Here is a 27710-nt window from a genome sequence, read left to right on the forward strand (position 1 = left end):
TGTTGGTATAAAGGAGCCATAGAATATTTAATACGAAAGCAGAAACAAAGAGTGCACTGTGGCACAATAAAAATGCTGGGTAACAACAGCACAACATGAAAAGGTTCGCCATCTGGAGCAAATGGTTTAAATCATGCGGGACTTCTGTCCTTGGCGAACGTCTGGTCAGAATAAGGCACCACCTTCCCGCCGCTGTCTGCTGTTAGGGCGCACGCGCTGGGCATTGTGGGCAGGGTTAGGGATCATCCTTGGATATCATCTCGGAACTGTGAGCAAAACAAAAGATACAGTTAGTGATTGTGCCCCTTCTTGTCCCCTCCTTAGTGTTAGACTCAAGTGTGGCTCGGGCTGTGCAAAGAGAGTTTAAAAGCTTAGTCTTAAAGGTAACTCTGACAAGTGTAAGCATTAGAGCCGAGGATTACTCGAGCAGGACAAGTGCTAACAGCGTTGGTGCCAAGCGTTACCCAGGCAATGGTGTAGATGTGTCTCACGTAAGCGTCAGGCGTAGCGTAGCCCCGAGTGTCACTCGTGTTATGGTATAAGACGCATCTCGCATTAGACCCAGGTTTACCCGGAATGTAAAAGTGCCAACAGCGTTACTCGGGCAGTACAGTAAAGTAGACGCACATCTTGCATAAGCGTCAGACCAGAGTGTTACACGGGTAATGGTGCAGATACAATTTCTCCTAGCCTCATAACAGCATCTTGTAAGAAACATTTTTCAGCAGCCCAGGTGTTAGACGCTTTGTCAGGGATATGAACAGCGATGTTGGGGAGCCTCCGATCAGAAGTGATGACATAGTGAATCGGACTTCAAGCAGTGAAACTGAAACAGACAGTGAAACCAAAAGCAATTCCGATGAATCCGAAAGTGATGCCCGATCGCGTTTGTGTTTCTGTTGACCAGGCAGCCTGGAATAAACATTAAAAAACATTTATTTTAATGTTTATAAACATTAAATAAATAATAAACATGAATAAACATATAAATAATATAAATATACAAATTAATTATAAATGAACAAACATGAATGTTTCTGAGGGTGTTGATGGAGAAGCAGACAGAAGGTCAGAAGGAGTTGCATTGTGTCTTTGTGGACCTGGAGAGAGCATATGACCGGGTGAGGAGAGGAGTTGTGGTATTGTATGAGGAAGTTGGGAGTGGCAGAGAAGTACGTAAGAGTTGTACAGGATATGTACGAGGGAAGTGTGACAGTGGTGAGGTCTGCAGTAGGAGAGACGGATGCATTTGACACCCACTGCACGCCCAACCTACCTGGAAAGGGGTCACTCTTTGAACTGCCTTTCCCAAGGTTTCTTCCATTTTTCCCTACAAGGTTTCTTTGGGAGTTTTTTCTTGTCATCTTACAGAGTCAAGGCTGGGGGGCTGTCAAGAGGCACTTCCTGTGTGATTTTGGGCTATACAAAAATAAACTGTATTGTATTGTATTCAAGGTGGAGATGGGATTACATCACGGATCGGCTCTGAGCCCTTTCTTATTTGCAATGGTGATGGACAGGTTGACAGATGAGATTAGACAGGAGTCCCCGTGGGCTGTGATGTTTGCTGATGACATTGTGATCTGTAGTGATAGTAGGGAGCAAGTTGAGGAGACCCTGGAGAGGTGGAGATATGCTTTAGAGAGGAGAGGAATGAAGGTCAGTAGGAACAAGACAGAATATATTTGTGTAAATGAGAGGGAGGTCAGTGGAATGGTGAGGATGCAGGGAGTAGAGTTGGTGAAGGTGGATGAGTTTAAATACTTGGGATCAACAGTACAGAGTAATGGGGATTGTGGAAGAGAGGTGAAGAAGAGAGTGCAGGCAGGGTGGAAAAGAATGTCAGGAGTAATTTGTGACAGACGGGTATCAGCAAGAGGGAAAGGGAAGATCTACAGGACGGTAGTGAGACCAGCTATGTTATATGGGTTGGAGACGGTGGCACTGACCAGAAAGCAGGAGACAGAGCTGGAGGTGGCAGAGTTAAAGATGCTAAGATTTACATTGGGTTTGACGAGGAGGGACAGGATTAGAAATGAGGACATTAGAGGGTCAGCTCAGGTTGGACGGTTGGTGAGATTGCGTTGGTTTGGACATGTGCAGAGGAGAGATGCTGGGTATATTGGGAGAAGGATGTTAAGGATAGAGCTGCGAGGGAAGAGGAAGGCCTAAGAGAAGATTTATGGATGTGGTGAGAGAGGACATGCAGGTGATGGGGGTAACAGAGCAAGGTGGAGAGGACAGAAAGATATGGAAAAAGATGATCCGCTGTGGCAACCCCTAATGGGAGCAGCAGAAAGAAGAAATTGACAGCCAAGATCCACTTACTTGGTTATTTCTTGACGATGTGATTGAAAGAACTGCTGTTGAAACGAACTTTTATACTGAACAGTGTCAGCTAAATGACCGTGAACGTAAGCAGTTTTCCCATTCAAAGACGTACCACACAAAAGACTTTGACAGTATATATAGTATTTGAATTATTATTATCCATTTCTCATTATTTGTATCATTATTATATTTCTGATTTTGTCTTTTTTACATTTTTCACAGTAGAAAGATTGGATTTAATAAAAATGACATTTTTCAAGTCAAAAAATGCAATGCCTTTTACATATATACACCAAGATGGTTAATAGAGCCAGGAAAACTATCCCTAGAAGCAAATGTGTGACTAGATAATATGTTGCTCAAAAAAAAAAATTCAGGAAACATTTAAGCTCCAAAACTTAACTCACATAAGCTTCAGGGATATCAGTCTGCCCAGTTAGGAAGGATAAGCAAATGTGAATCAACTTCACCTACTTTGGTGCAAAAGAAAGTGCCAACAGGTGACCTGGAATGGCAGCAGGAAGCCAACCCCACTAAAGGGGAATGGAGGTCACAGACAGTTGCTCTCTCCTTGTTCTTCCTGACTGATTCTTCTGTAGTTTTGTGTTTTGCTAGTGCCCTTGTCACCATGAGGCGGTACCTGTGGCTGATTCAGGTGGCACAGGTAATCCAGCTCCTTCAGGATGGCATATCAATACATGCCATCACCACAAGGTTTGCTGAAACCAAGATTTGGGTCATATTTGGAGGAAACAAGGCCCCATTTATCAAATGTAAAATGCCATTCCAACAGTGAAGAATGGTGGTGCCATCACCATACTATAGAATTCCTTTCAGCGACAAGGACTGGGAGAACAGTGAGGGATAAGGGAAATCTGAATGGAGTAAAGTACAGAGATATCCTTAACGAAAAACCTTCTACAACCCACGCTAGATGTCAGACTGGCCAAAGTGTCAAAGCAAAGACAGACGACACAGGAGGTGCCTTAGGGACAATCCTGATTGGGAATATTCTTGAATGGCGCAACAAGAACCCAGACTTGAACATCTCTGAAGAGACCTGAAAATAACTGTCACCTGAGGGTCTCCATCCAACTTGACAGAACTTGAGCGGATCTGCACACAATAGCAGCAGAAAATCCTCAAATCCAGACATGTGAAACTTACTGTGTCAAACCCAAGACGACAACTGGGTCAAAGGTCTGAATATTAATGGGATAATATGGTTCTTTACTTTAAACAGATACGGGGAAAAATAAAATAAAGTCCTGCTTTCACATTGGCATTATGAGGTATTGAGTGTTGCTTGAGGAGTTTAAATAAAAATGAATTTAAATGACTTTGGCACAAGGCTGAAATATACCAAGATGTGAAAGAATAATTTAAGGCACTGAAAGTACTGTGGCCTGAAGGGGGTGCTGAGAATTTGATTTAGTTAATATAAAGAGTGTTTATTTTTAATAATGGTGTCATGTGACCTGTTACATCAACGATGTAGTAACTGCTAAGGTAGAAATATGGTGGTATCAACACATTGAGTTATTCCCTTAGTGAATAAAGAATTGCATCTTTTATGATTTAGCAGTAGCTTAGCTTAAGTATATATAACAAGCAGACTGGTTCATTTTGGGTTTGACTTCAAGACGCTGTTTCATTTCTCTGCTTAGCTTGGCTCTCATTATTATTTCGACTTGCCGGTTACGATATTTACCTCTCTTGACTACATTAGGGTCCTGTGATCTTCTCATCTCCCGGTCCTCTTGATCACTCGAGTTACCTGCGTGTGCTCCTGAAAGTCTGCTGGTAGAGTTACTTCACATTCTATAGGACCCTTTTGGATGTTCCTTAAATTGCCTGTTCTGTGCCATTTCTTTGTGTTTCTGTTTATCTTCTTAAAGTTTTTGTGCCCCTCACAGAATTCTGAGTTTATTGCTTGCTATTTTGAAGGCGATGTCCTCATATGTTAATATGCAATATTACCATTTCAACCTTTATATGTTCTCTAGGACTTTGTGTTCTTACACCTTCTATGAAAGCTTTAAATGAGTGCAGCCTCTCCGTGCAGGATCTTCATATTTTTTTTCCTTCTGTCCCGTCTTTCTCCCTTGTGAAGTCTGACCAAAGCATATGTGAAAATTGTTTCCCAAACACAGAACGGCAATAAGGATTCTCTCCGTTCTGAATTATTTGTGGGTGTACCAGGACTACTCCTTTTCAATAATGTTCTACCATATTCAGTATGGCAATAATGGCTTCTTTGCCACATGAGCCTCTAGTTGTTCGGACAACGGCAATTTACTGATAAACGTTTTCCACAATAAGAACAGCCATGCTGTTTCTCTCCTGTAATGAATTGGTTTGTGTCTCCAAGGACTGCTCCTTTTTGTGAATTGCTGATTACATTCTGAACAGCAATATGGCTTTTCTCCCAAGTGAATTCTGAGGTGGCACTTATCACTGTTGGTTCAGGAGAATCCTATGCCACATTCTGAACAGCAATATGGCTTCTCTCGAGGTAAATTTCACTAAATTTATTGGCTTGGCAGCTGCCAAGACAGGAATGAACCTTATTCTTTACTCAGGATAGTCTGACTGCACTGCTTTATTTCTTGCTCCCTCAAGTTTGCAGCAAGGGTTTGGCATAGCTCCTGCATTGTTCCTAATAATGCTTCATTTGCCGGTCACATGGAGTTACAGTAATTAGTAAGATATCCAGATACGCCTGGATTTTTTTTTTTTTTCCCCTGAGAACACCTTTTGATCCCAACACCACTGGCACAATCTTGTTTACTTTCCCATCTGGCTCATCTCGGATTGCAATTCTTGATACTTGGTTATTTTTTTGCCTTTCCATTTGGAGTATTCATCTCCACTGTGAACTCGTGTGTGAGTTTGGAGATGGCTCATCTGAGAAAATCCTTTCCCACATTCAGAACAATAATATGGCTTCTCCCCAGTGTGAATTCTTATGTGGCGTTTCAGATGGACCATACGGGAAAATCCTCTTCCACATTCAGAACAGGAATATGGCTTCTCTCCCGTATGATTTTTTTTGTGGCTCAAGAGAGCGCTTCTTTGTTTAAACGGTTTCCCACACTCAGAACAGCAATACATCCTCTCCCTAGTGTGAATTTGGGCGTGTGTCTGTAGATTGGACAGTCGCAAGAATTGTTTGCCACATTCAGAACAGCAATGAGGCTTTTCTCCACTGTGCACCCTAATGTGGCTCTGAAGATTCCTCTTATCGCAGAATTGTCGGCCACACTCCGTGCAGAAATATGGCTTCTCTCCGGTGTGAATTCTTATGTGGACCTTAAGACTGTTGGTTCGTAAGAATCCTTTTCCACATTCCAGACAGCAATATGGTTTCTCTCCAGTGTGAATTTTAGCATGTTTCCGGAGGGTACTCTTGTCACAAAACTGTTTGCCACATTCAAAACAGCAATATGGCTTCTCTTCCATATGAAGCCTTTGGTGGCTGGAAAGAGTGGCTTTTTCTGAAAACTGTCTCCCACACTCAGAACAGCAAAACGGCTTCTCTTCTGTGTGAACTTTTGTGTGTCGCTGTAGACTGGTCATTCGTGAGAATTGTTTACCACACTCAGAACAGCCATATGGCTTCTCTCCGGTGTGAATTTGTATGTGTCTCTTTAGATTCCTCCTGTGAAAGAATTGTTTGCCACATTCAGGACAGCAGTGAGGCTTGTCTCCTGTACAAAAGGTGAACAAGGGAAAGGTCATTTTCAATTGGCAGTTCTATGATTTGCATTAAGAAGATTCAATAAATGCTGCTTAAAATGATGAACATTTAAAAGCCTAAGCAAGGCTTAAGCTGCACATGGAAAGACTCTCAACATAATTAATTACTAACCACACAAGCACAAGCACTGGAGCCAAGAAGTTGAAACAGTAAACTAAAACAGATCCCATGTGATAGACTCAACTGACAAAAGTAAAAAGGAGAAATAAAGTGGCACACTACCACACGTACCTACAGGTGGTCAGGGAGAAAAATCAGAAGATGACGAGAAAACTGAGAATCAGTGCCGTTATTTGGGTTTGCTCTGGACGAAGAGTAGCAGGCAAAATCAGCTTTGTGACACACCAATTCCATTATATATAACACTAGCAGTAGTACCCGGAGTCATCCGGGAATCTATAAATCGGTGAATTTCCCAAATGTAAGAAACAAAACATAGAACTCGAACAAACATTTTTCTGATTGACATTTTATTGTAATAGGTAATATAAGGGGTCATTTTGGAGGCTTTGGATACAGTTTTTTTTTTTTTGTTTGTTTTGCCTTGTGGTGTGAAAATGAACTAATTACGAGTATTGGCCACTCTAGAACATGATACGTACAGTTGTCCGTGTGAAAATCATGGATTTTCCAAATTGATGCTTTTAACTTGGAGTGATAACCCTTCAGCCTTAGTAATTCACATAGCAAAATCCAAACGAACAGGAAATTTAGTGAGATGAATGAACGTTATTTACAATACGTCGGAAAGCAAACAAATAGCAGCAGTCAGTCAGAAAGACCAAGACTGAAATCTTACTGTGATACGTAAAGCCAGTCACGCTTTCTGGGTCATTCACGTTTTACATCCATACGGCAGTTCCCCTTCACGCGATGAAAGCAGTCTGCTTTCTCACACTTGAGACACTTCCGCAATGTCTTGGCAATTTAAAGAGACATTGGTAAAGAGGGATGCACAGAGACCAAACGTGCCGCTAGATGGCACCGGCGTTAACGTGTGGTGAACATTGTGTCGGACAAAAGGTGTCCTGTGCTTCACCAAGGACATTTTTCCCAACCAAACATACCCCATGACCTCCTCCTCCTGGTCATAAAGGATCTCCATGCCCAGTTTGGTGGCGATCGGACACTCGGTGCAGATTTGTATGGCAGACAAACAAACAAACAAACATACGTCAACTCTGTTTTATATATTAGAGAATTAATAGAAGTGAATGGTGAAATTTATGGTATTGAAAGTATAATTTGATATTTAATCTAAATGTACATGTAAAATGTATTGTTTAGTAGTTTATTGTTAAGTTTAACTGTTTTAAGACCCCCACCCCAATGGGATGACATGTCCCGAAGCGCAATTGCCACATCTGTGAAGAATGCTTATCCCTTGCCGGGGCAACTGCAGGCTCGCAGCGCTGCAGCACCGTGGAAGCAAATCTGAGCCACTTGTGGCCGCACTATAGGCACCTGTTGTCGATGGGTGATGTTCAAGGATCATTATAAATGCAGGGAACAGTATTACTTGGCCACATCCCTCCCTGATTGCCGTGTCTCCCTATTAGGAGAGCAGTAGATCCCGCTGTAATAATAACCATGCTGTTCCCGTTTCAAGCAGAAAAAAGCTGGTTTTGCTAAAGTACTGAGACTCAGCCTTGTGTTTTGGGGTTCAAGACAGGGACTCAAATGTCACAATATATAAATTTCTAATTAATGATGTCCCAGCCTGCACTCAATGAAGAGCGCTACAGAAGGAAAAAAAAACGTTCTTTGAAAATTTTTAAGGAAAAAATGAACAAAACGTACTTAACTCTGCCATTTACACAATCTGCTGTAATCCGGTCTTTCTGGATGTGTTTTTTAATCAAAGATAGATGGTGCGATGCAGTTGGAAAATTGAGTTGTTACAGTGTGCTAAATAAGACTCGTAATATTTGTTTTACTTTGGTCCGTTTTTATTTTAGAATTCTTTAGATAATGACTCTTTAAATTTGCAGGTTCAGAGCTCATATTCTGTAACTGAAAGGGCAGGCAGGTCCACAGGACCTGGTTACCTCAATATTCATTAAGGAGTTCCTCAAAGTCCGTCAAATTTTGGAAGTAGATACAATTCTGGGGAGTGTGCTAACTAGACAGACATGAATTTTGGGAAAAGAGGTATAAATTGTTAAAGAGTGTCACTGTTTATTAGAGTGTATATAATGAAGCTTAGATAAAGTGACCAGTGTGGGTAGGCTTGTACGAATATGTGAAACTGGGGCTTGGGACTTTAAGATGAACATCTTTTATGTCCCACCAACAATCGGGCAAACCCAGGGAACTTATCAGTTGACCCAAACTTTGACTGATGCCATATCTTACATTTGGCAGATTGTGAAAAGGGGCTGCCAGCAAGACCCCATAAATTTAAAGGATTCTAAAAAGGCACTGGAGGAGAGAGAGTGAGAAACAACCGCCAAAGAGAAGACCACTCACTCAGATGTTGCCACCTACAGACCGGCCCTCCACCTCCAAACCAAAGACTGCAACAACCAAAGACACCGACATTCAGCAATTACTGATGATTGTTAATAAAACGAACGGTGTCCATTTACGTATTGTACTGTCGGGGTTAGTGATTAGCTCTTGGTTTCTCTTAGACCGTGAAGCTCTTTCAAATGCAGCCACCGGGATACAAAAACCCAGCTAGAATAGTAGCTCTTGGCTGGAGCATTCAGACGTGTAGCCCTTTCAGGCACAGCAATCTGAAGATGGATCAACATGTAAGCAAATCCCAGCAAGGCCACGTGAGAGGAGTGGCTTCAAGACCCCATTAACTCTTTTAGGACGGATGTCGACTTTTGTGGACAGGAGGGGTTGAGGGCGCAAGTCGACAAACGTCGACGTCCAGTGGTAGAGGGCGAAAATCAGCTGTTAATAGCGACAAAACTCATCGCTACGTCACAGAAAATCCCTCTCTGCTTGGAGGAATGTTAAGACTCATTGACTCGGCATCTAATCCTCGCGTGTGCGTGAGTTACAAAATGTAAACAAAGGCAAGATGGCATCGACATCTCACGAGAGAGCAAAGCGAGTGCAGAAAAGAAAATACTCAGCTGATGAAGTTTTGCGCATTATCGCTGAATGGGACTTTGTTGAACTTGATGAGGAGACCAAGCAAGACAGTGAGGAACTGGCATAAGTTGATAGGACACCAGTTGATGCCGCCCCAGCTGAGTGCATTAGCGCAGCCGACGCACCTACAGCAAGGATCGTGTGGGAGGAATACCCAGACATTGATCCACGGGAGCCAAACTGGCGATCGGACTTCACAAGACGGCATTGGCTTGCTGTTGGATACAACAGATTACCAGCCGCTGGACTACTTCAGGCTGCTCTCTCCTGATGCTGCTTTTCATCTACTGTCAGACGAGACAAAGAGGTAGGCCGAGAAATTGTTTGAATCGCGGGCTGCGCTTGTATCGCATCTTCGTTTTTCAAAGTGGAAACTCACAACAAAAGACGAGATGAAGGGCTTTGTGGCAGCATTACAAATAGAGATGGGACTAGACTGGCGATATAACTTCAGGGAGAACTGGTCCAAACGTGCTTTGTCCCCTGGTGGCTTTGGACAGGTTATGCCATCACAAAGAACAGTGCCAGACTCAGTGCCACTTTCCTGCAACATAGGAGGACAAAAAATACAAACCTGAGTGTGTTGTGTGCAGCAACAGACAACTGAAAAGGAGGCACCAGTGCAACACGGATTGTAAGCAGTTCAACGTGGCAATGCATGCAGTCGGCTGCTTTGCTGTGTAACATGTATGTGATATGTATGTAAAATCATAGAGTATGCAGGCTCATACAAGGTGCAAGACAGTAACATTTGTCAAAAATAAGCATTTTTTGTTGAGTTCATGTGCTTAACCATTGCTTTGTATTCCTTTTTTAAAAAAAAGTTAGTTTTTGGAAAAATATTCAGCCTTGGAAGAAAAGAAAAATTAGCCCTGAAAGAGTTAAGTTATCGAAGTTGAGGTAGCCGGCCTTGGCCAGCGTTGATGTTCTTGCTTTGCATCTGCGCGGAGTGAATGTTGAATAGGTGAGCTCTACAGGACGTGTGTGTGAATCAAGGGCTAACACAGTTTAGGCATTTCCAGTATTAACTTGTCTACCAACATTAAAAAGAACCTTCGAGGTTAAAGTGCCTTTCCTGGACACTTTTACACCATAAAACTGACAGCTGCTGATGTCTTTGCCTCTTTCAGTCACATCTAGAGTCTTCCGTTAACCTCGTTGATGGGAAACACGTCTGGAGATACACTCAGAAGACGACGCTGAATCGGGGAGAGCGTCTATAGATGCGCTTAATAAAAAGACTTTTTCCCTCCGTGGGGTACGCGTCTATGGACGCAATTCCTTCGGATCTGTGCTGTGCATGGTTTTGCCGTCTAGTGCCATTATATTTTGAACTTGGTGGTCCTAGTGGCAGAGGTAGGCATCCTTTACTTGGGTGAAAGTTGTATGGTAGTTTTGAGACCAAAGAACCCATAGATAGATGTGAAAGGCACCAATAGACAGAGAGAGAGAGAGAGAGAGAGAGAGAGAGAGAGAGAGACAGACAGACAGACAGACAGACAGACAGACAGAGAGATGTGAAAGGCACTAATAGACAGACAGAGAGAGAGAGAGAGAGAGACACAGACAGACAGACAGACAGAGAGATGTGAAAGGCACCAATAGACAGACAGAGAGAGAGAGAGAGAGACACAGACAGACAGACAGACAGACAGATGTGAAAGGCACTCAGAGAGAGAGAGATGTGAAAGGCACTAAAAGACAGACAGACAGAGAGAGAGAGAGCACTAATAGACACAGACAGACAGAGAGATGTGAAAGGCACTAATAGATAGACAGACAGAGAGAGAGAGAGACACAGACAGACAGAAGAAGAGAGATGTGAAAGGCACCAATAGACAGACAGAAGAGAGAGAGAGAGAGACACAGAAGAAGAGAGAGAGAGACAGACAGACAGAGAGATGTGAAAGGCACTAATAGACAGACAGACAGACAGAGAGATGTGAAAGGCAGAGACAGACAGACAGAGAGAGATGTGAAAGGCACCAGACAGACAGACAGATGTGAAAGCAGAGAGAGAGAGAGAGAGAGAGACAGACAGAGATGTGAAAGGCACCAATAGACAGACAGACAGAGATACTTTATTAATCCCCAAGGGGACATTCACAATGGTACTTTTTCTTTCACTTGCCCTCAGTCACACTTCTAAGGGAAAAGGATTTAGTTTTGCATTTACTTGTAGTGGCTGAACGTCTTTCTTTCGGCGGTGTCCCTTCACAGTCCCGCTCTTATTTTGCGAGTGGTGATTCAGTTAGTAGTTTGGCCCGTGTTTTAGGTTACTTATTTGAGATTTGTGTAGCAAGTAGACGCGTGTTACCCATTATTTGATAATGAAGCATACAGTGATGCTGGACCGATTTCTCCAAAGATGTATAAAATCAAGTCTTTCTTTGACCACTGCGTTTAAACATTTCTGGAAGTTTGACTTTCTTTCGATTGATAAAAGTTTACTGCTATGGAAAGGGTGGAAGGGGTAGAGATTCTGAAAAAAAGATTCTTGGGATGGAATCCTCTACACCAGGGGTTCCCAAACTCAATCCTGGGGACCACTGTGGCTGAAGGTTTTTGTTCCAACCGGACTCACAATTTGTGATAATAATCAGTAACAACTCATCTCATTTCATTAGCTGCTCTTTTTTTACTCTCCTCTTATTCTGCATTCAGAAACACACATCAGTATTAGTTTTACATTTATAAAAGACATTTAGTACTAGGGTGTTGTACCGTGTTAGCCATTATAAATGCAGTGAAAAGTCAAGAAAAATGACCCCTTTAATTGGCTAACTGAAAAGATTACAATATGCAACCTATAGAGACAACTCAGGCCTCTTCGTCAGGCAAGATGTAATACTGAAACTGGAGTTCCCTGTGTTTAAATACGCACTAGGACAAGTAACAACATTGGTAAGTCTTTAAGTGGGACATCTTAGACGTAAAAAATGAATAGACCTCATCAGGCTAAGATTCATTTAACAAGAGAGAAGAACAATGTATGGTCAAGATCTTTGGATGAGATAACGGTCCAACAATGTCTTTAGAAGTTTCTGATGAGTTTTTACATACAATATGGGTCTTTAAGTCAGGTTGTATGTGTCAGTCTGAGCTTGAAAAGTCCAGCAAAATGACTCTTTAATTGGCCAACTCAAAAGATTACAATATGAAAGCTATAGGGGCAACTCCGGCCCCTTCTTCAGGCGAGGTGTAAGCTTCAAGCAAGATCAATTCCATCTCGCCTGAAGAAGGGGCCCCGAGATTCCTCTATAACTTGCATATTGTAATCTTTTGAGTTGGCCAATAAAAGAGGTCATTTCTCTTGACTTTTCACTGGATTTCACTGGAGTTTGGTGGGATGAACACCTGCAGTCAACAGTGGACCTCCAGAACTGAACTTGATGTCGAGATTTAGGTAGGTGTGCACAAATTTTCATGGTGAACACAGTCAGAAACAAAATTATTATTATTATTTTAATCTTAATTTCATATTTTCCACCATATTGTTTCGGACGACAAGCATTGCCATTCCCGGTGTACCGTTGCAGGTAAAGGCCTCTGAAGTTTGACGTTGCCACACCAAATGTATACCAGATGGTGATGCCAAAGTTTCTGGATACAAATCAAAGCTGCATGTGCCTGAACTATTTCAACTCTCATCGGGGACTCTGCAGCATTTTTCTTCAATTCAGTTTCTTTGTTTGCATATTGGACTCTGCTAACCTGTTGAATTTGTTCTTCTGGTTCTGACTCTGACCTATTTAAGTCAGTCATCATCCAACCAGCTATATCATAACACAGGGGTCACGGGGGTCTGCTGGAGCCAATCGCAGCCAGCACAGGGCGCAAGGCAGGAACAAATCGCCCACCGCAGACCTATTGAAGTCTTTATGTTTTATCTCATCTCCTGGTCTTGGTGGTGTTGATTCCTTCACCGACAGGACATCAGGTTAATGGTCTGCTTTGCCACCACCTTCCAGCTAAACGTGGCAGGTGCAATTTTACATATTTTAAAAATCCTCCAGCTTAAGAAGAACTTTGGGATTTTATTACCTAAAGTGGCATATTTAATAAAGATGGACACTTGAATATATTAGAATCTGAAGCACTGTGACCCCGAAAGATCATGTGAAAACACAATTGCGCCTCGGGGGGTTTAATGTATAAAGAAATAAATTAAAAATTGTTAATTTGTCTGACTTCCTGTGGTGACCATGTGGCCTCATCTTCAACTAAGTCACAATAACAAACAGATGGATTGTCAGTGTTGAACACATCTTTGATAAAGTCACCGTCTGGCCAACAGATCATTGTAGTCTAGAGTTCAACCAGTAGGTGTCGCTTGCTCCACAAGAAGTCCACAAAATATCGGGGTACTGACCGAGTCCCCTCATTTTAAGAAAGATCAGCTCATATGGACAATGAAATAAGCCGAGGATCTCAGACCGTGTAGATTTCAGAGGGTAGCAATGGTGACCAAAGTATTTTGAAAATGCTGGGGTGTTAATCAATTCACTAAGCGACAAACGGTCTACAAATGGAGGAAATTCAGTGCTGCAGAGGGTGTCCTGCCAAGATCACAGCACCAGTGCAGAGGTGAGGAGGGACTCTTGAAGAAATCTCTAGAATGTGCTCATTGGTCACTAGGAAGACAACACAAGAATGGTGTTCAAACTGCACAGTCACAATCTTACAAAAATAGACCACCTGGTTGCTCCACAATGGATCATGTTTTGTGGACAAATGAAGCAAAAGTTGAACTCTTTGCCAGAAGTGTGTGACTCTGAATTTGAAGGTTTTAAAAATAAAAAGGGAGCACTGCACGGCCGTACCAAAACCGTATGGTGTGGGGTGCATCGTGATATGGGGCTGCTTTGCTTCTTCAGGGATACCCATCAAGGGAATCAAGAAATTTGGTGGGAGAACATCAGTATAGAGTGGAAGGTTAACGGGACTTGAGTGATGAAGCGTGACAAACACAGGAGGAAAATCAACAACGGAAAAGGCTTAAACAGAAGGAAAGCAATGCTTCAGAACGGCCACTCTGAGTCAGAGCTCAACAAAAACTAAAAAATGCTGTGGCCAGACATGAAGAGAGCCGATCAAGGGAAAAGAAATCCCGGAGATAAAGGAAATTAACAGGTTTCGGAAAGGGAACAGGCTAAAATTCATGGCTAACTTCAGGAAATGTTTGGTGAAGGTCAAACCGTTTTACACTCCGGCGCTGTTTAAGTTGGAGGAGAAGAAGAAGAAGAAGAAAAAGCAGCAGCTGCAGGAAATGTTTGGTGACGGAGGGTCAATCAGTTAGGAAAAAAAACGGTGGTCACAGACCAGACGGTCAACGTTCATGCGATGTGTTCAGGACTGACAAGAAGTCGTTTTTTGCTTGTTATTGTTTGAAAGACATTCGTGTAGGTCCGTTTTTGACACTTGAAGATCAGACCGCATTTTCAATACAGAAATCCGCAGAAGGTTTCACAATCCTTTTCTTAGAACCACACTTTTGTACAACATTCTTTACTGAGGACAGAATTAAGAGTATAATGCAAGATCAAAACCCTAAACCTTACAATATTAAACTAAAACGAACTCTCAAGCACAGTAAATGCACACCACCTTGCCCCATTTCTAAGCTTCTCACTAGACACTCACAACGACCCTTTTCCATGTTCATAAACCTCAACCCTAAAAAAACCGTAGACATTTTTATTTTACACTTACTTTCTCCAGATGTATTTAAGGGTGGTGGTGGCTGATCTTCCAGAGGTGTAGCAGATAAAATGTCCTCGGTCCTCCTTGTGTCCGACTGTAACGATTCAGACTTCACATTGACACAAGGCTCTGTAGACGAATGGCCTCTGCTTTGAGATGAGACAATCCCAATCATCATGCCATCTTGGCACCCATAATGAAGGTCGTCTTCTTCCTTGACACTCTCCACATCTTTATGGATGCGAGTCTCAATGCTGACAGATTCCTCCTCTTCTTTGATGCCCATTGACCACCATTCACATTCCTCATCCTTAATGCAGGGATTCTCTTGCATAGGATGGACAAAGTCCCATTCACAGTCCTCCTCCTCCTCCTTAATATTGATGATCCTCTGCTCTATGAAATTAATGTCAGCCTCGCAAGTCTCTTCTTTCACATCCATCTAGACAGAGGTAATGGAAGCGCTCTGCAGAAGAAAAAAAAAAAAACAACAGGATTTCATAAGATCTAAAGACACTTCAGCTGCATTTTACAACACCCTCTTAGGCTTACGTCAAGCCATAGGGTGATAACTGCAACTTACTACTCTATGTACTAAATTATCAGATGGGAGAACAAACCTGGGAGTGGAGTGAAGGTGCACGAGGACCATCTCATATACAAGGGACGTTCAAAATTTCCGTACTCTCGTATTTCCATTGAAAAGGCGGTACGACGCTGGGAAAATTGCATCGCGAAAGAACGGGACTATGTAGAAAAGTGACGTCATTTGTTTTTGAAATTCTTAACAGATAAAAGAAGTGTGGAAACTTTTGGGAGGTCCCTTGTAGTTGTTTTGGGGTCCCAAAATCGTGTTTTCAGCTATGCGGAGGAAATACTCAGAGCAGCAACAACCAGGCCACGTTCAAAGTCACTTCAGCCCCCTTTATTCCCCATTCTGATGCTCAGTTTAAATTTCAGCAGGTGGTCTTGACAACGTCTACAGGCAGAAATGCATGGAGTTGCTGCCCTGTGATTGGCTGATTAGAGATCTGTGTTAACAAGCAGTTGAACAGGCGTACCTAATAAAGTGGCCACGGAGTGTAGATTTGCATCATCAGCTGGTTCAAATTATTAAAAAGTAATATTTAAAGGAGGAGTAAGTTCAACTCTCAAATGTCACAAACTCCTGAGACATTCATTTAACCAAATCTGCCCTTTAAACAAAACACACACACATATACAACATTTGTCCCAACTTTACAGCTTCCTGTGTGAAATCAAAAACGTGTCCATTTTACATGAATCCTTTCTTTTAGGGCCCCTGTTAAACAGCCCTCATTTTGGTGTTTTCAAGGATTATTGTGCAAATAGAAAATAACCAGAATACGGTAACATGGAGTGAAGATTGGAAAAAAAGGACAGCACCAGAGAACACAAATGATAAGGCGACCAAAAAAATGAGGGAAAAACGAGAATCAGAAAGAGAGATCAGACACCAAGAATGAGATGTGATGCAATGGGCCTAACTTGCTTATACTAATAGATATCAAGTACAGGAAAGTTCTCTCCAAGAGATAATAATCTCTCTCTCTCTCTCTCATTATATATATTTTTTTTAATATATAAAAATAAAATAAGTCTGTCTGTTTTTCACAAGAGAACGACTTAATGGATTTAGATCGGTTTTTTTTCTTCTATAATTTGCTTGAACATTCTGGTTGATTTTGCGACTTCTCTCATTGTGCTATGTATCACAGTTCACCTTGCAGTACCGATTTATTTGTGCAAATCCAAGAGAGACGCAGCAGGCCTCCTCACTAACGCACCATCCTCATGGTGTATCTTACTTCCGCTTAGATAGCAAACGAGAGAACTACTTCATGGATTTAGATTGTTTTGGTTTTTTTTTTTCCACTAATTTGCTTGAACATTCTGGTTGCTTCTGTGACTTCTCTCATCGTGCTTAGAAGCCTAGTTCGCGACACACTTGCGCTAATCCAAGACAGAGGCTGCGGGCCGAGGGCAGGGGGAATCGTGACGTCAGGAGTGGGGAGTCGGTCTTCCTCTTCGTTTTGGAGTGTACCTTGCCTCCTCTTAGCTAGCGATACCTTTTTGTTCATTGCTTTTTAAAGTTTGTCCTGTTTCACCGCTATGTGGGCAGAGCCGTGGGGACGGCTAGTGTGTAATATAATCCAAGTGATGCTCCATGCTTCCTTAACCTTAGCATGACCAGAGACCTTGGGTATCTAGCAGTTCAGAAAGTGAATGAAACCTAACAGGGTGCAAATCTCACACAGACATGCGAGAAAAGTGCAGACAAACTGACTTATTACAAAACAAAGTGCAAAATAAAGAGTGTCATGCAAGCCAGTATGCTCAGCAATGCATCCATCTATCCATTTTCTAACCCGTTGAATCCTAACACAGGGTCACGGGGGTCCGCTGGAGCCAATCCCAGCCAATGCAGGGTGCAAGGCAGGAACCAATCCCGGGCAGGGTGCCAACCCACCGCAGGACACACACACACCAAGCACACACTAGGGACAATTTCGAATCGGCAATCGACCTAACCTGCATACACGACAAAAAACTACAAAAAAATAGGAGGCAGACAAAGGACAAATATGTTGGCCACTTTTAAATCCTGCGACACCAAAAAGAAAAAGGTGTCTTCATTCAAAAGGTTCAAAAAGGATAAAGATGCAAAAAGGACAAAGAAAAATGAAACATGTACAGCAAATGCATAAGCACCAGGCTCCTTGCACTCACTACTGTTCTTCACCCTGTGATTGTCTACACTCTGCAAATAAATAGCAAGTTCTCTCAAACTCACCTTCCCACAATCCTCACCATACCTCAAATGCCCTTCCAAACTTTGGAATGGCTCAAATGACGACCCACAGCGTCCACACAGCGGTTTTATGTCACCAGTCCAATCCCAAAGGATGCCTAGGGGGCTCCTTCAATCCTCGCACAAACAGTGAGGCTTACCAGGCTATGTCACGGTGACCCAATGGAAACTTACCAGATTAGGGTAACGTTCACCACATGTGCACCCAACAAGGGTCTACTGATGAACTTGTACTGCCACCATGGTGCCCACTCTCTCTCAGATGAGTGAAGTGATTACGCTGAAATGGAAAGACAAGAAAGAGGTTTGTCTTCTTAGCATTGTACGTAATGGAGCTACCAGTCACTGGACAGGCAAAAGGCAACAAGCAGGTTACGAAGCCTCGTGCTGTGGTCGACTACAGTAGCGTGATGGGCAGCAGAGATCGTGAGGATCAAGAAATGACTCGTTAAAAAAAGGAGCCGGCAGCCACTACTCCAGAAGCAAGAATCAGGTGGAAGTGAATGAAGCTTGCCAGACGGAGTGGAGATGAAGAAAAAGAGAGAAGGAAAAAGGAGGAAGGGAAGTGTGCTTTGTGTTTTGGACTTGTGCTGCGAAAAGTGTGTGGCCCTGAACTTGTGTCCCACGTCTGTCTGTGTTGGGATTGGGTGGCAGTGCGGCCCCCTGGTGGTCCACACACTCAGAAGCCAGGATTTGCTACAAACTGATAATACAATCAAAGCAGCAAAAAGAAAATAATAGTAATGTCAGCTGGAGGTGGCAAAGTTAAAGATGCTAAGATTTGCATTGGGTGCGACGAGGATGGACAGGATTAGAAATGAGGACATTAGAGGGTCGGCTCAAATTGGGAGACAAAGTCAGAGAGGCGAAATTGCATTGGTTTGGACGTGTGCAGAGGAGAGATGCTGGGTATACTGAGAGAAGGATGTTAAAGGATAAAGCTGACAGGGAAGAGGAAGGCCTAAGAGAAGGTTTATGGATGTGGTGAGAAAAGACATGGAGGTGATGGGGGTGACAGAGCAAGATAGAGAGGACAGAAAGATATGGAAAGAAGATGATCCGCTGTGGCGACCCCTAATGGGAGCAGCCGAAAGAAGAAGTAGCAATGTCAGACATCAGTAGCAGTTGGAATCCTACCTCACAGACTTCAACAAAAAGCATCAAAGAGTTTTGCACATCAAATAAGCAGGGGACATTTTGACTGCTCAAGGGTTTTAAGCCAATATGCAACTTGCATGGCTGCTCACCCAGGACTTAACACAGGGGTTTGATGTCATTGTGATGGATCCCCATGTCCCCTCATGAGTAATCAGACATGAGGTTTACTGAACAAACAGCAGCCTGCGCTTAACGGAGCTGTTAAGCACAAACGTTAAGACTGTGGGGGTCCGGCCTCACTGGACAGACCGACTGCAGCCATTTTTAAAAGGACTTCATAATAATACAAACTGCATATCTCGGAATATTCCCTCTCTATTTTAAAGCAAAGCTAAAAGGCACAACCTTCAGAAAAACTAAACTAGTAAAATCCCCAGTAAAAGAACACCATGAGGCACTTTTAATGAATCATAATTAGTTATAGTGTAGCTGTGTCTGACAAAGGATTCCAAATGGTTCAAAACCGGTCAAAGGCAGCTACTGGACAGGCATTCTAGCACTAGTATGACTCACTGTTCAAAAATAAATGAATAAATAAATACTCCACAGTCCAAGTGTCTTTGTTTTTAAAGATCTTAGTGAAACTTACAGCAAACAGTTCACGAAAAAAAAAAAGGAAAAAAAAAAAAAAAGAGAGGAACTGAAGATATAAATTAATCTGCTCCATCTTATATTTCAGAATGTCTCTCACCTTACACTCCAAATCGTAACCTTAGATCTTCAAATGAGTGGCTGCTTAGAATCCCAAGAGCTAAACTTAAAAGGAGTGGTGAGGCGGCCTGATGCCGTTATGCACCTAAAATATGAAATAGCCTGCCGATAGGAATTCGCCAGGCTGATACGGTGGAGCACTTTAAAAAACTGCTAAACACACATTACTTTAACTTGGCTTCATTTCACTTTAATCCTGATACTCTGAATATGCATTGAATTATCATTTTTATCGTGGCTCCAAATTCCGTACTCACCCCTACTTTTTCTGCTGTTTTTTCCAGTTTTCTGTGGTGGTGATCTGCGCCACCACCACCACCACCACCTGATCAAAGCGCCATGATGTCCCTACACTGATGGGTTAAAGGCCAGAAGTCCACATGACCATCATCATCATCATCATCAAGTTCTACAGTGTGAAGCCTGAAAACCATGAGGACTGATTGAGGTCATTTATATGAGGTAGAATGCCTAGAGGGGGCTGGGTGGTCTCGTGGCCTCGGAACCCCTGCAAATTGTATTTTTTTGTTTTTCTGTCCTCCCTGGCCATCGGACCTTACTTTATTCTTTGTTAATTAGTATTGGCTAATTTTCATTTTTATATATTTTCTTCCTTCATCTTGTAAAACCCTTTGAGCTACATTATTTTATATGAAAACGTGCAATAGAAATAAATGTTGGTATATGAGAGAGATCGATCTATCGAGAGAGAGACAGACATCTATACATACAGTCATATGAAAAAGTTTGGGATCCCCTCTCAGCCTGCATAATAATTGATTCTACTTTGAACAAACAAAAAAAAAAAAAGATACCAGTGGTATGTTTTTCATTTCCTAGGAACATCCGAGTACTGCGGTGTTTTCCGAACAAAGATTTTTAGTGACGCAGTATTCAGTTGTATGAAATTCAATCAAATGTGAGAAACTGGCTGTGCACAAATGTGGGTCCCCTTTTGCTGAATTGAATGCCTGTCACTGCTCAATGCTGATTACTTGCAACACCAAATTGGTTGGATTAGCTGGTTAAGCCTTGAACTTCATAGACAGGTGTGTCCAATCACAAGAAAAGGTATTTAAGGTGGTCAGTTGCAAGTTGTCCTTCCCTTTGACTCTCTTCTGAAGAGTGAAAGACAGCATGGGATCCTCTAATCAACTCTCCAAAGATCAGAACACAAAGATTGTTGATCTCCTGGTTTAGGGGAAGGCTACAAAAAGCCATCTCAGAGGTTTAAACTGTCAGTTTCAACTGTAAGGAATGGAATCAGGAAATGGAAGGCCACAGGCACAGTTGCTGTTAAACCAACACAGCAGGTCTGGCAGGCCAAGAAAAATACAGGAGCGGCATATGCGCAGGATTGTGAGAATGGGTACAGACAACCCACAGATCACCTCCAAAGACCTGCAAGAACATCTCGCTGCAGATGGTGTATCTGTACATCGTTCTACAATTCAGCGCAATTTGCACAAAGAACATCTGTATGGCAGGGTGATGAGAAAGAAGCCCTTTCTGCACTCATGCCACAAACAGAGTCGCTTGTTGTATGCCAATGCTCATTTAGACAAGCCAGATTCAAAGTGCTTGAACAAAGTGCTTTGGACTGATGACACAAAAATGGAGTTATTTGGTCATAACAAAAAGTGTTTTGCATGGCGGAAGAAGAACACAACATGCCAAGAAAAACACCGGCTACCTACTGTCAGATCTGGTGGAGGTGCCATCATGCTGTGGGGCTGTGTGGCCAGTTCATGGACTGGGGCCCTTGTTAAAGTCGAGGGTCGGATGAATTCAACACAATATCAACAGATTCTTCAGGATAATGTTCAAGAATCAGTCACAAAGTTTAAGTTAGGCAGGGGTTGGATATTCCAACAAGACAACGACCCAAAACAGAGTTCAAAATCTACAAAGCAATTCTTGCAGAGGGAGAAGTACAATGTTCTGGAATGGCCGTCACAGTCCCCTGACATGAATATCATCGAAAATCTATGGGATGATTTGAAGCAGGCTGTCCATCAAATTGAACTGAACTGGATAGATTTTGTATGAAGAATGGTCAGAAATACCTCCATCCAGAATCCAGACACTCATCACAGGCTATAGGAGGACAGCGTCGAGAGGGTCAAAGGAGCAAAAGGAGGCTCAACTAAGTATTGATGTCATGTCTCTGTTGGGTGCCCACATTTTTGCACCTCTCTTATTTTGCTAGGATGCATATTGCATATTTTCTGTTCATCGAATAAATTTAATGTCACTGCTGAAATCCATAAGGCATGTCAGATATTAAAAGGAAGTTGCTACTTTGAAATCTCAGCCAATGAGAAACAAAAATCCAAAGAATTAAGAGGGGTTCCCAAACTTTTTCATATGACTGTATACTAAGTGTGTGTAAATTATATATATATATATATATATATATATATAAACAAACAAACACACACAGTAAACCCCAGCGAAGTTGCGTTTCCGGGTTCGTGGACTCAGTCATTCGCAGATTTTTTTCTTAGAACCTAACTATTAATTGTTAGTGGAAAGTGGAAATATTGTCCGCAATTTTTTATGGCTTTTTTCGTGGCAATACTGTGCTGCAGAGAGAACAGGAAGCAACCGCTGAGGGAAACGCGGTTTGGGATGGTGAAAGTAGCCAATCCGAGAGCGTTATTCAAATTTTCCTTGCTGATGATCGACTGCTGCTTTGTGACGCGTCTCCAGCTGAGTGTCCTCGAGTTTTCCATTTTGTTATTGCTTTGTTATTTTTAAACGCACACAATGTTGTCTAATCGCCCTGCACCTTCTAAGGTTTCTGGTACTGAGCCCAAGCGCCAGAAGAAGTTTAAAAAAACTCCAGGAGAAGGTTGAACTACTGGATTTGCTCTCTGAACTAAAAAGTTATGCTGCAGTAGTACGCCACTATGGCATTAATGAAAGCACCGCACGCTACATAAAGAAGAACGAAGCAGCGATCTGGAGTGCTGTATCTGTAAGTTTCTGTGATAGTGCCAAAAAGGTAACGATCGTAAGGAATAAAAATATCATTAGGATGGAATCTGCCTTGATATTGTGGATCACCGACTGCAGGAAGAACATCCTCTTGGACGGTAACATCATCCGTGAGAAAGCATGGAAATTGTACCAGAAGTTCACTACAGGAGACAATGTAGCAACTTCCCATCACAATGTTCCTGAAACCTATAAAGAAAAGCCAGCACGAAATCCCACCAGAAGAAGTCCCATCCAAAAGGTACGACTCCTCCTGAAGCGCCTGAAGATGAGGTGCCACCCTGAGGAGTTTTAAAATGCTGTGCATCGTACTGCACAACTACTTCATCATCACCACCATTCGTCACTGGTGAGTACCTGTACATTTTACTGTATTTTAATTAAATTATTATGTATTTACTCTACTTATAACAAAGAAAATGACAGCGCATACCAAAGAAAACATGCTTGCATGAATTACAGTATGTATAGCGGTGACATCTGTATTTTACATTCTAGCACCACAGGAGACATAGCAGTACAGTATTGTACATTATACGGGTTTACCTTTACATTCTGTTATTAGGTAATGTATTAAGGTATTAAGATGAGTTTGCAACAAAATTAAAGTGCTTTGGTGGCATACTGTATTTAGGGTTGAAACCATAAAAATAGGTATTTAAAAGGCATTTTTTAACCACATCCAAAAGTCGCAGTTTTTCACCATTCGCGGGTGCTCTAGGAACATAACGCCCGCAAATTTTGGGGGTGTACTGTATACACACATACACACACATTTACATACATACATACATAGATATATAAATAAGAGAGAGATGGATAGATCAATTAAATATCTCTCTATTATAAAAAAAAATCCTGGAAAGGAAAACCAGGGTGACGATACGTGACCTTCTCGGAAGTTCTCGCAAGACACTTAAGATCCGTGAGACGTAAACAATATCAAATAACACTCAGTCGTGTAAAGGCACGTAGCACACACAGATCCTGTGCTCTCAGCACATATAAAGCATATAAGGACAATACGTTCTAGATGAAACGTCAACGACTAAGCAAAGAAGAAAGAGCAGTGCAGAGAAAAGAGACCCAAAAGCGTTGGGAGTGGAAAAAAAGGCAGATAGATTATGAAAGCAGTGGAATTCGAAAGGCTCAAACAAACGATGGTGCGATACACATGCAGAGAAAGGTAAAGAATATTAAAGCAGTAAAATTCTCAAGTATTGTAGCGTCCCAGCCAGCTTGAAGCCTTTTTTGTTTTAAGTGACTGTTAGGTCCAATTGAGGGAGGGTGGAGTACAGCACAGAAGACTGATAGCAGCGAGGCGTTACCTCTTGAGCAGAACAGGCAGCTCGCCAGCAGCAGAAAGCCAGCAGATGATCCGATGTCATCTCCTTAGCGTGCGTTCAGCCGCACCCCCTTCACAGCGCGAGCAGCGCTATACGTCCTGCGAGAAAGAGATGTAACCACGCCCAGGGCCGGAAATAAAGTATTGTTTTTACAAATGTTTTAAAATAAAAGTGAAAATAATGCATATGTAACAACTCCCATGAAACTAACAATCTTTTTTAATTGTATATCCGGCAAACAAAACCCGGGGGTGGGTGAGCGAAGCGAGCAGGGGGCAGAGCCCCCTAGTGCTGTATTATATTCAAGCTTAGCAGATGAAGGAAAGTTTACCATTAAAGGTGAAGGACCAACAGAATGTTCTCCGACTCCACTAATCCAATTCTTTTCTAATATGAGCAAAGGCGCTTAGTGATGAAGGACAGCAGCTAAACGGCGTGAGCCTTAATAAACGTTAGTAGACTTTAAAGTATCTACAACAGAACTTCAGCCATTTTCAACAACTCAAAAAACAAAGCTTTACTATTCACGGATTTAATCTTTTGGAAGTAAACATTGCACACAGGCTCATAAATAATTTGATATTTAACCCAAATAATAAAGTTCCGATAAAAACTGGCAGCTCCCAACAGCATGGAGGAGGTCTTGTGTGCTTCAGTTATTCTTTGAGCCCCCGTGTCTGGAGATTTGTGCTCCTGACTGACCACTCTGTTGTGGGTAACCCTAAGGGGAGGGGCCAGACAAACAAACCCCCTAACTGACCCTGATGAACATCCTAATTAAATCAGACAGGAGTCTGTACAGAGGAGGGGATGCCAGGCCTGGAAGTGGTGTTCATCTGAAAGTGGCACACAGGAGTGACCCACACAGCCCACCATAAAGGACTAAGCTTCCACCTCCACTACAAAACAAATGCAAAAATGGGATACTGAAAGAAACCAGAGTCTCTGTATAGGCAGGATCCAATGAAGGGTCACTCACATTTTTGTCCACTACAGCAGCACGCCAAGTTCTATTTGCCAGTTCATGAAATCTGTGCATCTTTAGAAAAAATGAGAAAAACGCAGCCCAGGAGAGAATGACAACACCGCACAGACCATAGAGATGCAGGGGGTTAAGTTCAGTCTGCTGGAGCACTGAGGCAGTCACACTAATCGCAAACATCTCTACTCGCTTCTCTAATGCATAACAGGCATGACCGGCTTGGACTTTAGCACTGAAATCTAGGATTGATCCCATATGACAAAGATTAAAAGAATTAAAAACTTTCCATTCAAGCCACGCATGTAAGTGTATGCCGTCTACGTTGGATAAAGCAGGTTTCAGAATGTTAGGCCGGCGCGTCATTCATTAGCATAAGCAGATAATCAGTTTAGTTAAGACAACCAGCGACCCCCCGCAGATGTTACGCCACCAGTCCTACACGGAGATTAAATCGAATAGGAGGGATTTGAGATAAGAGGGCCCTGAAGAAACCACTGCGTTAGACAGCAGAACTTCATAAATATACAGTGATGCTTAACAGCAGGTTATATTATATTCCTTCATAAATGAGACCTGGAACATCATCAGACTTACACACTTAACTTAAAAGTAGGTGAAGGGAACACAATTGAACAAATAAGACAAAGATATCATACTTGGTCATTTATTTGAGGAAAATGATCCAATGTCACAGATCTGTGAGTGGCAGAAGGATGTGAACCTTTGCTTTTAGGATTTGGTGTGACCGCCTTTTGGCAGCAATAACGGCAGCTAAACGTTTCCTGCAGGTCTTGATTAGTCCTGCACATCGGCTCGGAGGAATTTTAGCCCTCAACTGGGTTTTCTCAAATGAATGGCACGCTTCAGGTCCTTCCACAACATGTCTATTGGGTTGAGGTCAGCACTTTGACTTGGCCATTCCAAAAGTTGTTTTTCTTCAAACACTCTTTGGTAGAACCACTTGTATGCTTGGCGTTGCTGCATTCCTCAGTTTACCCTTGAGATGTAGTCCATTTTCTGACATATTCCTTTAGAATTTGCTGGTATAATTTAAAATTTATGTTCCCTTCCACAATGGCAAGCTGTCCTGACCCAGACACAGTAAAAACATGCCCAAAGCTTGATACCACTACAGATGGGATGAGGGTCACATGCTGGAATGCAGCATTTGTCTTTCTTACTTGAACCAAAAATGTTCAGTTTGGTCTCATCTGTCCATAAAACGTTACTGCAATGGCTTTCAGGTTTGTCCACATGCTCTCCAGAAAACTGCAGATGGGAAGCCAATGTTTTTTTGTGGAAAGCAGTGGCTTTCTCCTCACAACCCTGACATGCACACCAAGGTTGTTCAGTGCTCTCCCGATGGTGCACTCATGAACATTACATGTGAAAGAGGTTTATAGTTGCTTGGAAGTTACTCTGGATTCTTGTGTGACCTCGTGGACAATCATGCTCCTTTGCTCTAGGAGTGGTCTTTGTTGGTCAACCACTCACGGGCAGAGTAACAACAGTCTTAAACTTCATCCATTTGTACACAATCTGTCCGACTGTGGATTGGTGCATTCCAGACTCTAGAGACGGTTTTGTAGCCTTTCCCAGCAGGATGAGCATCAACAATTCTTTTTCTGACGTCCTCTGAAATGTCCTTTATATGTGGCATGATACGCTGAAACTGCACAGAGGTGTTTCAAGAGGAAGCCCTTGATAGAACCCTAAACAGGGTGTCCATTCACACCGACTGACAACACCTCACCTTGAAATTACCTGTAAGCTTCACATTTTTTCCCACCCACTGAGTGATTTTCCTCAATAAATAAATGACCAAGTATGATACGTCTGCTGCAGTGGGCTGGCGCCCTGCTCAGCGTTTGTTTCCTGCCTTGCACCCTGTATTGGCTGGGATTGCCACTAGCAGACCCCCATAACCCTGTGGTTAGGATATAGCGGGTTGGATAAAGAATGGTTGGATGAAACTTCTGTCTCATTTGTTTACTGGGTTCTCCATATCTACTTTTTAGGACTTGTGTGAAAATCTGATATTTTGAGTCATATTTAGCTAGAAATATGGAAAATCCTGAAGGGTTCACGAACTTTCAAGCACCATTGTACACACAATAGCTGCCATGTTGGTTATTTAGTTTAAAGCTCTACCCGTTTAAAGATGATCAACACTACGGCACGACACTTTTCTCTACTTCTTTTTATTTGTATTATCCGCTCCGTACTCTTCCCCAGTTCGTTTCTCTCTTTACTAATCTGACGTGAATGGCCCGATTGACTCCTTGACGGTTTTTTTAATTTTGCCCGGTCACCAACTCCGCTCTGGTCTAACTGGACACCGCGGACTGAATGGAGGAAAAAAAATAAAGGCAAAAATCAAGGCGCTGTGTGTGCGGAGGAGGCGACTAGTCGAGTTCGGCGGTTTGGGGTCATAAATGAAGGGATACACGTAAAGGAATGAGAAATAGGAGGCGTCTAGATAACGTTAAATAGAAATGGGACTCGATAACGACAAGTGAACCGCAAACAACAGCAAATAAAAAGTCACAAGAGAGGGGTCCGGTGGTGGGTTCATAAGCACGAACGCGCTGCTCTCCTCTTATTAAAGTTCAGGTGTGAGTGGAGCGAAAGAAAATTACAACAACAATAAACTGTCGTCCCAAACGCTTACCGTCAGTCTTTCTTGCTTTCTTTATATCGACGATTCTTTCTAAATTCGCCCACTGCCTCTCCGCTCATTCACTGCCCAGTGACGGATTGAACTGGGGATTTAGTGTC

General features: G+C 42.5%; 1 protein-coding gene across 2 annotated transcripts; it reads right to left on the bottom strand.

Moving 5' to 3' along the window:
* On the bottom strand, positions 1-27710 carry LOC120533419 (zinc finger protein OZF-like). 2 transcript variants are annotated; one of them, XM_039760297.1, is made up of 5 exons: positions 27604-27710; positions 17910-18015; positions 14912-15368; positions 4043-6041; positions 1-266 (listed from the first exon to the last, which is right to left on the bottom strand). In XM_039760297.1, the coding sequence occupies exons 3-4, from the start codon at positions 15342-15344 to the stop codon at positions 5119-5121; spliced, it is 1356 nt and encodes a 451-aa protein (XP_039616231.1). In that variant the 5' UTR covers positions 15345-15368; positions 17910-18015; positions 27604-27710; the 3' UTR covers positions 1-266; positions 4043-5118. The 2 variants fall into 2 exon arrangements, with proteins under 2 accessions (XP_039616231.1, XP_039616230.1); XM_039760296.1 differs by lacking the exon at positions 17910-18015.

The sequence above is a fragment of the Polypterus senegalus genome, chromosome 8, assembly GCF_016835505.1.
Source record: "Polypterus senegalus isolate Bchr_013 chromosome 8, ASM1683550v1, whole genome shotgun sequence".
In the NCBI taxonomy this organism is placed as follows: Eukaryota; Metazoa; Chordata; class Cladistia; order Polypteriformes; family Polypteridae; genus Polypterus; species Polypterus senegalus.